Source organism: Thunnus albacares, chromosome 8, assembly GCF_914725855.1.
Source record: "Thunnus albacares chromosome 8, fThuAlb1.1, whole genome shotgun sequence".
NCBI lineage: Eukaryota > Metazoa > Chordata > Actinopteri > Scombriformes > Scombridae > Thunnus > Thunnus albacares.
This window is the reverse complement of record NC_058113.1, coordinates 34,670,485-34,685,628: the sequence shown is the minus strand read 5'-3', so window position 1 is coordinate 34,685,628 and position 15,144 is coordinate 34,670,485. Positions and strand designations below refer to the sequence as shown.

At 42.3% G+C, this 15,144-nt stretch overlaps 3 protein-coding genes across 7 annotated transcripts in view; 1 reads left to right on the top strand and 2 right to left on the bottom strand.

Annotated features, from left to right (window-relative positions):
• The window catches only part of decr1 (2,4-dienoyl CoA reductase 1, mitochondrial), an 8,238-nt gene extending 5,159 nt beyond the window's left edge, over positions 1–3,079 (bottom strand). The window contains exon 1 of one of the 2 annotated variants that reach the window (XM_044359459.1): positions 3,020–3,079. The gene's annotated coding sequence lies outside the window, so the exon portion shown is untranslated. Of the gene's footprint in view, positions 1–1,956; positions 2,035–3,019 lie in introns of those variants that run through there. The other variant, XM_044359458.1, reaches the window with a different exon arrangement.
• On the top strand, positions 1,296–4,461 carry pmvk (phosphomevalonate kinase). The gene is made up of 5 exons (XM_044359489.1): positions 1,296–1,673; positions 1,980–2,043; positions 2,138–2,290; positions 3,159–3,288; positions 3,378–4,461. The coding sequence occupies exons 1-5, from the start codon at positions 1,579–1,581 to the stop codon at positions 3,533–3,535; spliced, it is 600 nt and encodes a 199-aa protein (XP_044215424.1). The 5' UTR covers positions 1,296–1,578; the 3' UTR covers positions 3,536–4,461.
• A 1,801-nt stretch (positions 4,462–6,262) lies between these two features.
• Positions 6,263–13,157, bottom strand: LOC122987553 (tropomyosin alpha-4 chain-like). 4 transcript variants are annotated; one of them, XM_044359477.1, is made up of 9 exons: positions 12,863–13,157; positions 11,392–11,547; positions 10,782–10,915; positions 10,113–10,230; positions 9,848–9,918; positions 8,156–8,231; positions 7,979–8,041; positions 7,805–7,874; positions 6,263–6,696 (listed from the first exon to the last, which is right to left on the bottom strand). In XM_044359477.1, exons 2-9 carry the CDS (start codon positions 11,524–11,526, stop codon positions 6,614–6,616), a joined length of 750 nt encoding a protein of 249 aa, XP_044215412.1. In that variant the 5' UTR covers positions 11,527–11,547; positions 12,863–13,157; the 3' UTR covers positions 6,263–6,613. The 4 variants fall into 4 exon arrangements, with proteins under 4 accessions (XP_044215412.1, XP_044215411.1, XP_044215410.1 ...); XM_044359476.1 differs by having other exon boundaries at positions 11,392–11,541; XM_044359475.1 differs by lacking the exon at positions 8,156–8,231 and adding an exon at positions 9,034–9,109 and having other exon boundaries at positions 6,264–6,696; positions 11,392–11,544; positions 12,863–13,156.
• Between the last annotated feature and the right edge of the window lie 1,987 nt (positions 13,158–15,144).

The window sequence follows — 15,144 nt, the reverse complement described above, 5'->3', positions numbered from 1 at the left end:
GTCCTCCATCACACTAGTCTGTTTGGCTAGTTTGAACAACCTTTCATTTCCCAGAATGCCTCTGTGAGCAGGAACCCAAATGAATATGTTGGTTTGGTTGTTTTTATTACTTTTGACTATATTGCAAAGTCCCGATGGTTACTGGACATGCCTGACATAATAGGGGAGAATGGGGTAAATAGAGCCGCCCCCTTTATCTAGGTAACCATAAACAAAAGTAATCATGTGATCACAAATTAAGAAAGAATAGTTCACATTACTCAATCCATCTTGGACTCGAGTACATGGAGAGAGTGGTCAGCAAAACAGAGCAAAAAAAAAAAAGTTATCAGTCTTGTATCTTAATTAAAAATGATAAGATTTGGACATTATTACATGTTAATTTAAGTCAGTGTAAGCTACAAAACAAGGTCATAAACTCAGCATAACTGTGGATCTGAGCCACTCTGTGAAACAGTTTTGTCTAAATGGAGGTTGTGGAGTAAAATGTGCTGGTGATGTTGGAGCAAGTTGAGTCAATGGCTCAATTTACCCCCAAAAATTATTTTCTGATATTCTAGAGACTAGAGACACTGTTCATGATTGATACAATGTTGATGAATAAATACCTGATTGTTGACTAATGTTAAGTTTAAGCCACAAACAAACTGCTGTACATACGGACGGGTGACAAATGAAAGGAAAAGCCAAAATAAAGTGTCTTAATAAGGAGTTGGGCTTTGATGATGGTGGTGTAGAGCGCTGTCTAACACGTCAGTCCAAAATCTGCCACAGGTGTTCAGCTGGGTGGAGATCTGGTGACTTTGAAACCATTCAGTGACCCCACGTGTCCTGTGAATTGGGGCATTGTCATCCTGGAAGAGACCACTCCCATCAGGATAGAAATGTTTCATCATAGGATAAAGATGATCACTCAGAACAACTTTGTATTGATTAGCAGTGACGCTTCCCTCTAAGGGGACAAGTGGACCCAAACCATGCCAGCATAACAGAGCCCCCAGACCCCCTCACTGTAGGGGTCCAGCATTCAGACTTGGACCAGTTTGTCCTTTAATTTGTCACCTGTCTGTTTACACAAAAGCACATTTACACACATTCCTTCTGTAACTAACACACAAAGATCACAGTTTAATTTTCACTGAAAATGTTTCAGTAACATGTAGAACAACAAGACACAAACATATGATTTTACCACGCTTTGAATAATCATTACATGCCCCCCCCGCCCCCCCCCCCCCCCCCCCCCCCCCGCCCGCAGCTGCAGTGGTTCAGTCCAGAATGTGACGATGATCATGTGTTACCGTAATGCGTCTAAACTGTCGTCTTTCAGAAAAACACTGCGCTTTATTTTGCTGATTTCTCTCCACAGAAAAACTTCACACATCGTCTGATCGATAACCAATCAGTTTAATATTGATAAGTGACGTCAGTTAGTCCGAGAGGAGATTTATTTGGAAGTGCTTCCTGTTTCCTCCGTCAGTTACGGTACCGGCCCGGTGTGGTCCGACCGTCCGAACACGGAGCGGATATAAATGAGCAGCGGATCCGCAGGGATCGATAGGTGATCACTGACGACAGATGGAGGACCGAGTCTCTGAACCCCAACTGATTCTGGTCTTCAGCGGGAAACGGAAGTCCGGAAAAGATTATGTGACAGACTTGATCCTCAACCGGTAACTTACCGATCACATCCGCTTTATTGATCTGATCAGTTTCTGTATTCACTGTCTGATCAATGATTTGTGTCAGTGCTGACCTGAGATCAATATTTTACATTTTAAATGATCGGTTTATAAAGTTTACAGTTACAGAGACTGAGTCTGTTTACATGACGTCACTGAATCAATATTAACATTCCAATAATATGTACATGATCAATATGAGACTGTAAATGGAGACATTATGAGATACTTTTACTTTGATACTTTAACAACATTTTTCTTCTGTACTTTTTACTTTTGAATCTTCTTCTTCTGTAGTTTAGGAGCAGATGTTTGCTGCGTCCTGCGTCTGTCTGGACCTCTGAAACAGCAGTACGCTCAGGTGAGACATAGACACGTCACCATGGTTACATCTCCACGGTTACATCTCCATGGTTACCCCTGAGTCATGCTGGTTCTGTGTGCTGGTCCTGCAGGAACATGGTCTGGACCTGGACCAGCTACTGGGTCCTGGTCTTTATAAGGAGCAGTATCGGGCTGATATGATTCGCTGGGGAGAAGCTCGACGACTCAAGGACCCCGGATTCTTCTGTCGCCTAGCAACCAGAGGAGCACGGCAACCTGTCTGGGTAGGTGGTCATATGCTGATGTCACCGCCACTTCTTCTTCTTCTTCTCTTTTACTTCTATTCTACTTTCTCTTCTTCTGGACTATTTGTTTATCCGGCTGCTCCTCCACTGAACCACTTTCACATGTGATCCAAACAACCAAAGTACTCCCTAGCAACACCGTAGCAACCAATCAGCAACACCGTAGCAACCAATCAGCAACACCATAGCAACCGACTGGCAACACCGTAGCAACCAATCAGCAACACCATAGCAACCGACTGGCAACACCGTAGCTACCAATCAGCAACACCATAACAACTGACTGGCAACACCGTAGCAACCAATCAGCAACACCATAGCAACCGACTGGAAACACCGTAGCAACCAATCAGCAACACCATAGCAACCAACTGGCAACACCGTAGCAACCAATCAGCAACACCATAACAACCAACTGGCAACACCGTAGCAACCAATCAGCAACACCATAACAACTGACTGGCAACACCGTAGCAACCAATCAGCAACACCATAGCAACCGACTGGAAACACCGTAGCAACCAATCAGCAACACCATAGCAAACTGACTAGCAACACCATAGCAACCGACTGGCAACACCATAGCAACCGACTGGCAACACCGTAGCAACCAATCAGCAACACCATAGCAAACTGACTAGCAACACCATAGCAACCAACTGGCAACACCGTAGCAACCGACAGGCTATGTGACCAACTAGCGACCACCTGCTGATCTTGCAGCTTCCAAGACACCACAGCAACACTGTAGCAACCACTGAGGTGAAATGATTGGTCAGGCGGTGAGTGACGCTCTGCTCTCTGATTGGTCAGGCGGTGAGTGACGCTCTGCTCTCTGATTGGTCAGGTGGTGAGTGATGCCCGGCGGCTGTCAGACCTGCAGTGGTTCTGGACAGAGTTTCCTCGACAGACTCGTTGTGTCAGAGTTCAAAGTTCAGAGAACACCAGGAAACAGAGGGGGTGGAGCTTCACTGCAGGTATGATGACCTGTCTGTCTGTCTGTCTGTGTGTGAACCTGTGTGTTTACCTGTCTGTCTGACTGTCCTCCTGTCTGTCTCTCTCTCAGGTGTGGACGATGCAGAGTCAGAGTGTGGGTTGGACAGCAGCGTCAAGTTTGATTGGATCATCACTAACGAGGCCGACGCCCCCTCGTTAGAGGAGCAACTGCAGCCGATCCTGACGCTGGCCGAGGAAGCAGCTTCATCATCAGCTGATAATCACTGATCAATAATCGTATTGATCAGGTCTGTGGAGCTGATCAGCGTTTCCTCTCTGAGGATCAATAGAGTTCTTTTCATCTCCAAACAGTTCTATCAGAACATTTGATCAATAAATTGATAATTATCAATCAGAACTGAAGACAAGTCTACAGCTCCGTCACTGTCGGGTTGATGACATCATCACTCAGAGCAAAGGCTGCTGGGAGATTCTCACCTGAACAGGTTTTAACTTCAAACTGTAAATGTGTTTTTGATGATAAACTTTATTTAAACAGATGTCAGCCAGCAGCAACAAACATCCTTCAGATTTCTGCCTTCGTGCCTTCGAGCATCAGACGGTTCATCAGGACTCGTTAGTCTCACTACAAACTAACTGTATTCAGATTACTTCATAGTAACTGTCAGTACTCAGTTTTCAGTGTCCCGTACTGTGTTGTACCAACAGGAAGTGATGTAATACTGACGCAACTTCAAATTCAACATCACAGAGACGAAGAATCTTCAGCTTCAACGTTCAGAACATCTGTGAAGTTTTAAAGTTTAAGATTCGATGTTTCAGTTTGTTGTTTTCTAAAGTTTCCTGCTTCTTCTCTGTGCAGTAGTGAAGTAGTAGTGAATACTGCAGCTGTCAGATAAATGTTATGTAGTACCAGTATAAAGAATCATCAAACTGAAATATTTAAATACCTGAAAACTGATTTTATAAAGACATGATGATGCAGTTACAACAAATTCAATGAACTGTCAGAATATTTAAACTTCTGTTCATACATTCAAGTATCGAACCAGTAATACAACAGGAAGTGTTCTACTTTTACTGAAGTAAAATACAAGTTTGAATGCAGAAATGTACTTCTGATGGAGTATTTTATCATTGTTGTATTAGTACTGCAGTAAAGAATCTGAGCTCATGCAGAGAGTCAACAGTCAGATGTTCTTTAGTCTGAGTCACTTCTCTAAATTTGATTCTATTTATAGACTGAATATATTCTACATGCCTGGAAGAAGTTTTATTGAACAACAGTTAGTTTGAGCTGCAGGTTGTTGATCATGTTGATCCTGTTGTCGTCCTTCTTGATGGTTTGATGAATTAAAAAAGTAACTTTTACAAAGTTCAACTCAAAATACAATGAAACATGAAGTGACAGAATCTTCTTCATGACTTGCTTTTAATTCATCTGTACGTTAATATCCACCTGGATCAGTTACCTGTCAGACCAGCAGGAGGCGCTGCTGCTCCCTTCAACACATCCAACCACAGAAAAGGAAGTTTCACAATGAAGGAAACTGATCAAACAGGAAGGAGCTTCTAAAACGGTTCCACTATTTCACATTCATACGGAGCCCAGAAGGGCCCACGAAGAAAAAAAACTAGTTTATACTCTCAAATTAATTTGTGCTCTATTAAATCAAGAGCACAAATGACTGAATGGACTCCTCTAGACATGTTTTAAGATGTATATGAAACACTCTGCTTTGACTAATGATGTGTCTGATATTGTTTTTTTCACAAAAACATTCAATTATCTTGATAAAATCCTTGAAATTACAATTAACTCCTTAAATCCTGAATTTATGAATATGTAAATATGTGACATTTCAAAAGTTGAATGTTTCCTCCTTCACTGTGAAGTTCATCTCAGTGTTTGTGCTCTGGAGGCATCACACCTGTGTAAGTTGAATACTGAACCATGATTGGCTTAAAAGCTATTTGTGATGTCACAAATCCTGCTTGTAGCCCCGCCTCTTAAAAAAAATCAGATTTTCAGTGAGCTCCGAGAAACTTTCCTCCTTCAGCAGACGAATGAAAACAAACTGCAGAGAAGCTCAAACATTCAGCAGAAGAAGAAACATCTCTGAATAGACGGAGTTTGTTTCTTTTCATGACCCCTCCGAGACTCCGTACAGTCAGGATGAAACATGACGAGAAATAATTGAACTTTGATGTCTGAGAATAACGACAGTGAGTCCATGTTGGATCTACATACCAGCGATGGTGCTTTTATTTTATAAAATCCTGTTGTCACTATGTATCATGATTTATTACAATGAGATGACATCAGCACAGTGATGACATCATCACTGGCTTCCAGATAAAAACACTTCTAAACTTTATTAATTCACGTCATCAGGTCAAAGGTCACCTGTAGAAGAAAAAAAAAGAAAGGAGGCGTGTCTATCTGACTTCTTATTGGCCCCTGGTTCACCATATATATATATATGGCAGTGGAATGCCTCACTATGATTGGCTGATCCCTTAAACCACGCCCCCCTCCCAGGAACAAAAACAATCAATCATTTGGCTAACAGGACATTGGCTAATTAATCAATCAATCATTAATTATTGTGGCAAAGAAGACAAATCAAAGTAGCGACAAACCGTTAAGACAAACACTCAGAGGTTAATTAGTCGTTAATTAATTAGTTAATCACTTAACAAGGGAACGGCTGTAAGTCACTGTTAGAATCCCTTATAGAAAAAAAAACAATCTCCCAACATCCTCGTCTGGCCTCCCTCAGATGATCATCAGAGGAGGAGGGTGAGGGGGGGTTGGCACCGTCAGTAGGGAAGGAGGAGAGAGGAAATGGGGGGAGGAGGGAGGAGGGAGAGGAGATGGGAGGAGGAAGAAGGAGGGAGGAGAGAGGAAAGAGGAGATTGGGGGAGGAGGGGGGGGGGGGATCGGGGGAGGAGGGAGGAGGAGGGGGGAGGGGGGTGGGGGGAGGAGGGAGGAGGAGGGGGGCCAGACAGGAGGAGTAAAAAAAAGCAACACTCCAAATGTGACTTTAAGGTTCAGAGAAGGAATGTGTGAAAGTAGGAATCATTTAGAGAAGAGGAGAAATCTGCACCACCCTGACACCTCCCTCGCATCCACCAGGAGGAGGAGGAGGTGGTGGAGGAGGAAGAGTAAAAGTATTAGAGGAGCAGGAGGTGCAAGGAGATCCAGGAGCAAAAGGAATGTTTTGGCCACAGAGTTCCCGACATCGACTCAGGCAGCAGAGATGAGAGAGGAGGAGGAGGGAGGAGCAGAGGGGAGGAGGAGGGAGGAGGAGCAGGGAGGAGCAGGGGGAGGAGGGAGGAGGTTCAGCAAGAGTTGAGCTCCTCCATGGTCTGATTCAGAGTCGCCTGCAGCTCCATGTTGGCGTTTCTGGCCGAAGTCAGAGAGTCTGAAAACAAACAAAAAAACAAACAAACAAACAAACAAACAATCAGACACAGAACAGAAGTGTCACTCTGAGTAGTAGTAGTAATAGTAGTAGTAGTAATAGTAATAGTAGTAATAGTAATAGTAATAGTGGTAGTAGTAATAGTAATAGTAGTAATAGTAATAGTAGTAATAGTAATAATAATAGTAGTAATAGTAATAGTGGTAGTAATAGTGGTATTAATAGTAATAGTAGTAATAATAATAGTAATAGTGGTAGTAAAAGTAATAGTAGTAATACTAATAGTGGTAGTAATAGTAATAGTAGTAATAGTAATAATAATAGTAGTCATAGTAGTAACAGTAGTAGTAATAGTAATAGTGGTAGTAGTAATAGTAATAGTAGTAACAGTAGTAGTAATAGTAGTAATAGTAGTAGTAATAGTAATAGTAGTAATAGTAATAGTAATAGTGGTAATAGTAATAGTGGTAATAGTAATAGTGGTAGTAATAATAATAGTAGTAGCAATAGTAATAATGGTATTAATAGTAATAGTAGTAATAATAATAGTAATAGTGGTAGTAAAAGTAATAGTGGTAATAGTAATAGTAGTAATAGTAGTAGTAATAGTAATAATAGTAATAGTAGTAATAGTAGTAGTAATAGTAATAGTAATAGTAGTAATAGTAATAGTAGTAATAGCAATAGTAATAGTGGTAGTAATAGTAATAATAGTAGTAATAGTAATAGTGGTAATAGTGGTAATAGTGGTATTAATAGTAATAGTAGTAATAATAATAGTAATAGTGGTAGTAATAGTAATAGTAGTAATAGTAATAGTAGTAATAATAGTAGTAATAGTAGTAACAGTAGTAGTAATAGTAATAGTGGTAGTAGTAATAGGAATAATAATAGTAGTAATAGTAGTAACAGTAGTAGTAATAGTAGTAGTAATAGTAGTAATAGTGGTAGTAATAGTAATAGTGATAGTTGTAATAGTAATAATAATAGTAGTAATAGTAGTAACAGTAGTAGTAATAGTAATAATAATAGTAGTAATAGTAGTAACAGTAGTAGTAATAGTAATAGTGGTAGTAATAGTAATAGTAGTAGTCAGAATCAGTCTCACCTTCCAGTCCATCAATGGTTTTTTCCAGTTTGGCCACTGTACGCTCCGCAAACTCTGCTCTGGTTTCAGCCTGGACAGGAAGTCAACAGGTGATAATCAGAAAGTCAGCAGGTGATAAACAAGAAGTCAGCAAGTGATAAACAGGAAGTATATTTGACATAATTTGTTTCTCACCTCCTTCAGTTTGTTGCTCAGGTTCTTGATCTCCTCTTCATACCTATCCTCCTTCAGAGAATACTGAGACACACAGACAGCAGCCAATCAGAGAACCAGGTGTGCTCACACCTAAGGTGTGCTGAGACCCAGCAGGTAAACATATCTCAGGTGTTGAAAGCCCCTCTGACCTCCTACCTTTTCAGCCTGAGCCTCCAGAGACTTTGCACTAGTGAAGACAGTTTTCAGCTCCTCCTCCAACACTCGACACTTGCTGCAGGTCAAAGGTCACACAGAACAACACACTGTCACACGGAGCTGCGCTGTCCTGAGTCCTTCTGTCTCTGAGTTATCTGATGTCTGGTGTAGTGAGTAACCCTGTCTCTGTGTTATCTGATGTCAGGTGCAGTGAGTAACCCTGTCTCTGTGTTATCTGATGTCAGGTGTAGTGAGTAACCCTGTCTCTGTGTTATCTGATGTCAGGTGTAGTGAGTAACCCTGTCTCTGAGTTATCTGATGTCTGGTGTAGTGAGTAACCCTGTCTCTGAGTTATCTGATGTCTGGTGTAGTGAGTAACCCTGTCTCTTGAGTTATCTGATGTCAGGTGTAGTGAGTAACCCTGTCTCTGAGTTATCTGATGTCAGGTGTAGTGAGTAACCCTGTCTCTGAGTTATCTGATGTCAGGTGTAGTGAGTAACCCTGTCTCTGAGTTATCTGATGTCTGGTGTAGTGAGTAACCCTGTCTCTGAGTTATCTGATGTCAGGTGTAGTGAGTAACCCTGTCTCTGAGTTATCTGATGTCAGGTGTAGTGAGTAACCCTGTCTCTGAGTTATCTGATGTCTGGTGTAGTGAGTAACCCTGTCTCTGTGTTATCTGGTGTCAGGTGTAGTGAGTAAAAATGTCTCAGTGTTATTTGGTGTCTGCAGCAGACTAGAGTCATGCAGAGAGCAGCAGGGGGAGGAGCTGAAGCAGTAGCTAAAGGTCAGAGGTCAGAGGTCATGGAGGCAGTGAGAGGTCAGGTGGTGATCCTCTGATTTAATTGACAGCAGGTGGGAGGTCAGGTGACCCTCAGTACCTTGTCCTCAGAGGCCTGCAGGCTCTTCAGTGACTGGTCGAAACTCCTCAACTGCTCCTCCAACCTCCGGACTTTACTGTTAGACAGGTGAGCAGGTGGACAGACAGGTGGACAGACAGACAGGTAGCAGGACGGATGAAGCAGGGCATGCAGCGGCACCGACATGTTTCCATGGAAACGGACAGGAAGAGAAAGATGGATGCATAGAGCGCTGTTAGTGAAGCAGCGTGACATCATAGTGACATCATCATCATCAGTCTGATTACATCACCTTTCCTCCCAGCGACCACCTGCTTCATGTCTGACTGAGACGGTAAAACACTGAGCTAATAAAGTTGGATTGAATGACATCAAACTACATGAAAGCTGACAGAAGTAAACAATCAGTCAGCTGGTGAGTTTAGTGACATGTTGACATGTTGGCCGGTCACATGTGCAGGTTTTCATGACTGTTCGGATCCTGAAAACATTTCTGGAAGCTCTGTGGCAGCAGGTGGTGATGCAGGTCCAATCCAGACCTGGTCTCAACTTCCTGTCTCTACCTGTCTCTCTCTCTCTCTCTACCTGTCTCTCTCTCTCTCTCTGTCTATCAGCAGTAGCAGAAGCAGCTTCATGATGTTGGCAGATGTTAGACATGCATAGATGTGCGTTATATGTGTGTGTGTATGTGTGTACTGTATGTGTATACATGTGTGTGTGTATACTGTATGTGTGTGTGTATACTGTATGTGTGTGTGTATGTGTGTACTGTATGTGTATACTGTGTGTGTGTATACTGTGTGTGTATGTGTGTATACTGTGTGTGTGTTTTAACCTCTCGCTCTGCTCAGCTCTCTCTTCAGCTCGTTCCAGTTCTCCTTCTACCATCACCAGCTTACGAGCCACCTGTCAATGAAACACACACACAAACACACCTTATTAAAATCCACCAATCACACGACATAAACATCCTGTCTGACACACACACACGCACACGCACACGCACACGCACACGCACACACACACACACACACACACACACACACACACACACACATACAGCTCAAACAACACAAACAGGTGTGTGTGTGTGTGTGTACCTCTTCATATTTGCGGTCGGCCTCCTCTGCGATCTGTTTGGCTTCTCTCAGCTGAAGCTCCAGCAGCTCCATCTTCTCCTCGTCCTTCAGAGCTCTGTTTTCTATCACCTTCATCCCTCTGACACACACAAATATAATCACATGTTTCAGGCGTGTTTTCACTTATATTACAGCTGTGTGTCTCAGGTGTGTGTGTGTCTCAGGTGTGTGTGTGTCTCAGGTGTGTGTGTGTCTCAGGTGTGTGTGTGTCAGGTGTGTGTATCTCCGGTGTGTGTGTGTGTCTCAGGTGTGTGTGTGTCTCAGGTGTGTGTGTGTCTCAGGTGTGTTGTGTCTCAGGTGTGTGTGTCTCAGGTGTGTGTGTGTCTCAGGTGTGTGTGTCTCAGGTGTGTGTGTGTCTCAGGTGTGTGTGTGTCTCAGGTGTGTTGTGTCTCAGGTGTGTGTGTGTCTCAGGTGTGTGTGTCTCAGGTGTGTGTGTGTCTCAGGTGTGTGTGTGTCTCAGGTGTGTGTGTGTCTCAGGTGTGTGTATCTCCGGTGTGTGTGTGTGTCTCAGGTGTGTGTGTGTCTCAGGTGTGTGTGTCTCTCAGGTGTGTGTGTGTCTCAGGTGTGTGTGTGTCTCAGGTGTGTGTGTGTCTCAGGTGTGTGTGTGTCTCAGGTGTGTGTGTATCTGACCTCTCACTCTCGTCGGCAGCCTTCTCCACCTCCTCCAGCTTGTGGAGCGCGGTGGCCAGTCTCTCCTGAGCTCGATCCAGATTGTCCTCACTGAGCTGCAGACGACGACTCAGAGACGCCACCTCCGACTCCGCCTGCAAGACACACAGCGGGGGACAGCGAGCCCACAGTCAGCCTCACCTGTATCACAGGTAAACAACCTCACACACTACAGCAGTAACTGATCAGCTCTTCTGTTCTATTAGTGTTTGTTTGTGTCTGAGAAACTGTCAACAACATTTAACACTGTGGAAGGTTTCACTGACTAAACTACAAGGTACAGAGTATTACACAGTACTATGCAGTACCACAGAGTACTACAGAGTACTACAGAGTACTACAGAGCAGTCAGACTATGTTCTTCACCTCCAACATACCAAACATTCTTCCTTCAACACATTCAGGTATTTCAGACATCTGACTCAACCTGACACACCGAGAACCACACAGAACAATAACAGAACCATAAGAGAACCTAACAGAACAATAACAGAACAATAACAGAACAGTAACAGAACAGTAACAGAACCACCTGTGCAGGTGTGTGAGTGAGTGCTGCAGGTGTGGTTACCTGTTCTCTGACTCTCTTCTCCTCCTCCACCTGTCTCTGCAGGTTCTCCGCTCGCTCCTCGGCCTCCTCCGCCTGCCCCTGCAGGACCTTGATCTTCTTCTTCACTGCATCGATGCTGTTCACGCCTCCACTCATCTTCTTCTTCTTCTGCTGCTGCAGGATGAAGAAGAGCAGCTGTTTATTTTATGTTTCTTCTTCACGTTCACAGATCGTCACCATGAACACACACAGACACGTCCTGCTGCCACAAATACTCACTAGAGCAGCAAATGTGGATTCATCCGCCGCTGAAAATAGTCCCAAACAAATGCAACATTTTCTCCTGTTTGTTTGATAAGAACCAACATTTTATAGACCAAACAACCAATTGATTAATTGAGGAAATAATCTGCAGATTAATCAATAACGAAAATAATTGTTAGTTGCAGCTCTGCTGACTATTGATCAATAATGATTAATACCTGATCAGCTTTAGCAACTTTCTCAATATTGACCGATCAAAAGCAAATAACCTGAGCTGAGATGATCAGCTGAGTAACTGAATTATAAATAATTAGTCAATTATAACTTTATGACATTTTATGACTGAATGATTAATTGACAAAATGTTCTGGAGATTAATCAATAATTATAATAATCATCAGTTGCAGCAGAATATTAATAATATTAAATATCCATCTGACATCCTGCTGCTTTGGAACTTGATCAAATTTTTGCTTGTTAATTAATATATAATTTATGATAATTATAAAAATGTGAAATTCATTTCTGGAGGTGGGGGGGGGGGGGGGGGGGGGTCTGATATTTGTTGATGTGTAAAATTAATAAAATGATCAAGATCTCTGGAAAAACTAAGACATGACTTCATGTTTTGATGAGAGATTTTAAATCCTCCTCTGATGAAGCTGCCAGATTATTTGCTTGAAGCAAAAAACTAAAATCAGCAGATAAACAAATAAAATATGATCAGTGAAGAGTAAACTACGACCTATAATAATTTAGTCACTGACCTCTTTAACACGTAGAAATATCGACAAAATCAGCTTATTTTCTGTGTTTGCAATAAGAACATGTAATTGTACATTTTCTCCACAGACTGAGCCGCTTCATAATGAAACTGAACTCGCTGACAAACACTTTACTGAATCTTTTCAGTAAATTGACAAAGTTCTTCAAAATCATCTTCCTATTTCAACCTCAACAGCTGATGATCAATAATCAATATTCCTCAGGACTGAGTACATCGGAGAGTTGGATCATTCTGCTGAGGAGAAATACATGACCGATCACTGATTAAAGAGTATTGATTACAATAATGCGATCGGTGTGTTCTGAAAACAGCAGGTTAGCAAGTTAGCTCCCAATGCTAACAGCGGACCACCGCCCTGTTAGCCTGTTAGCATGTTAGCCTGTTAGCTCACCTCGCAGCTGACGCAGACGAGGTGAGGGGCACCTGCGGGGTTCTTCTTACCTGACTGAGTCCTCAGAAGAAATCACACCTGCGGCTCGAGCCCGACTTCACCTGTCAGGGTAACTTCCGTGTTAGCAGGCGGGCTAACTACCTGTTAGCCGTTAGCCGAATAAAGTCTGTTGCAACGCGGACTTTGCGGGGTCGGTCTGAACTGGTTCTGTTTCTGGTCCCTGCAGGTCTCGTCCCCGGGTCTCCGAGTGTTCGGGTCTCTTGGTCTGGAGCTCTGGAGGTCTGGATGCTCTCGGTCCTGCTCCTGGTTCTGGTTCTGGTCTCTGTTGCTTCCTTATCCGGACACTCCTCGGAGGACCCACTTCCAGGTTAAGTTCTCTCCAGAGGACGTGACGCAAGAAGGGCCTTTCCAAAGTAAAAGTATCAGAATCATTATTCTGGCTGCAGGCTCCACTGTCAGGACAGGAAATGACACCAAAATAAAACAGAATGGCTGTCACGGCGTACATGTTGCTCCTTAACGTGATGTTGTCAATGATAAAAAAAACAAACATTAGTATCCTATGAATACTTGAAATAAATCGATCAACATACCATGAAAAGTGACTGACTGCCAATATAATGATACATATTGAATAATTGTATCAGCATAGCAGTATTATTTAAATATTGAATGAATCGATTTATTCTGTCAATGTAGCACATAGTGATTAAATCTGTAAATACAGCGATATTTATTGATTGACTCATAAACAAATATAGCAGCTCATTGATTCAACAAACTACTTATTACTACTTATTTATCCATAAAGTCTGAGTCATCATTTCCCTTTGCAGACAGACACTATTTAACTGTGATCAGGTGAATTTAATATGAACAGCTGACAATCAATAGCCTATTTGATCACATTGTTTTTGGCTGTATTTACCTTTAAAGACTCTAGCCAATATATCTATTGATCTATAAGGCATAAACCAAAAAGAGCTGCATATTACATCATAGTTTGTGTATGTGAGATTGACGTAATGAGCTAAAGCTGTTGGCGTAACAAATAGTCTGACTAGATCACATAGTTAAGGTGATTTAAATTTACACAAACTGAAAATATAACATGAGCTACTGTAACAGAACAACTGGTGCAGGTGTCGCTCAAACTGGACATTTTACTGGACAACATGCAGCAGTTTTACACAAAAGAAAGTAAACAATTAACTTTGCACACAAATGTTGTGAAGCTGCGACAAAGCACAGGGTGGATTACTTCCTTTAAACATCACTGTATGTAACTGGAAATGATGTGTTTTCAGTATCTTGTCCATAGTAATATTAAATAAATACCATTACCAGGTTGTAAATGTAATGGTTACAGTCTGTAAATACTACATGTAAGATACCGAGCATGTGAGAGAAGCCAGAGTCAGAGTCAATGCTGAGTCATGATGCTTTATTGGCACATTCTGCATTTTCTACCACAGTTTTTAATGCGGGGCATAAAACCAACAACATGTTATTTCCTGTCCTGACAGCAGAGCCTGAACTGGAAGTGTCTCCACAGAGGAGACCTGCAGCCAGACCCTCTCGTCTGTTTACACCAAGCAGCAACCTCCGCGGCTGAAAGTGCCAAAAACTGCAGTTCCTCAAACGGCCACACGAGGCTCCAAAAGCGAGTCAGTAGACTTTAAAACACCCGACTTTACAGCAGAAATAAACATGTTTACCAAAACACTGTTCTGTTGGTCTCTATAGCGGCGTGGTCGCTTTGAGTGACAGGTGGGTGCTGTTGCAGGTAAGTCGCTACCATGGCAACAAGGATGGTTAGGTAATGTAACCATAGCGTATAGCCGTAGCCGTCCCTAAAGTCTTGTTCAGTGTTTGGTTGAACTTAAAGACCCTCTAAGGAGTCAGATGTTCAATTCTTTCCAGTAAGTCAACTTTGTATTTAATGGTTTTAAGCCTGTTTTTCACTAGTCGCAAAAATTAGCATTAGCATTATCACAGTTAACCATAGATTGTAAATGCTCCATGCTAACCAAGCTAGCAGCTAGCAGCTAGCGTTAGGGTCAGCTCCAGCCTCTCGTCCAAATATGGTCACTTCTGGTTCCAAAGATCCAAGATGGCGACGGTCAAAATGCCAAACTCGAATCTTCAAAACAAACCAACGGGTGACGTCATGGCAGCTGCGTCTGTTATGTTTTTTACACTCAGCGTTTTCACACACAACACAACAATCTCCAGAAAGATACATAATGAATCTGTAAATTATTACTGTAATTATTATATTACTGTATATCTGAACAAGCTGTATCTACTCTACATAATCACCTCTGTATAT

What these genes read in the sequence shown, in the direction of transcription:
- pmvk (XM_044359489.1), top strand. Translation starts at nt 1,579, where the DNA reads ATGGAGGACCGAGTCTCTGAACCCCAACTGATTCTGGTCTTCAGCGGG. An exon ending in ACAGACTTGATCCTCAACCG is followed by an intron (nt 1,674 to 1,979) that starts GTAACTTACCGA and finishes CTTCTTCTGTAG; the next exon opens with TTTAGGAGCAGATGTTTGCT. An exon ending in GGGGTGGAGCTTCACTGCAG is followed by an intron (nt 3,289 to 3,377) that starts GTATGATGACCT and finishes TCTCTCTCTCAG; the next exon opens with GTGTGGACGATGCAGAGTCA.
- LOC122987553 (XM_044359477.1), bottom strand. Translation starts at nt 11,526, where the DNA reads ATGAGTGGAGGCGTGAACAGCATCGATGCAGTGAAGAAGAAGATCAAG. An exon ending in GCTGCCGACGAGAGTGAGAG is followed by an intron (nt 10,231 to 10,781) that starts GTCAGATACACA and finishes TGTGTGTGTCAG; the next exon opens with AGGGATGAAGGTGATAGAAA. An exon ending in TGGAGGCTCAGGCTGAAAAG is followed by an intron (nt 8,042 to 8,155) that starts GTAGGAGGTCAG and finishes TGTGTGTCTCAG; the next exon opens with TATTCTCTGAAGGAGGATAG.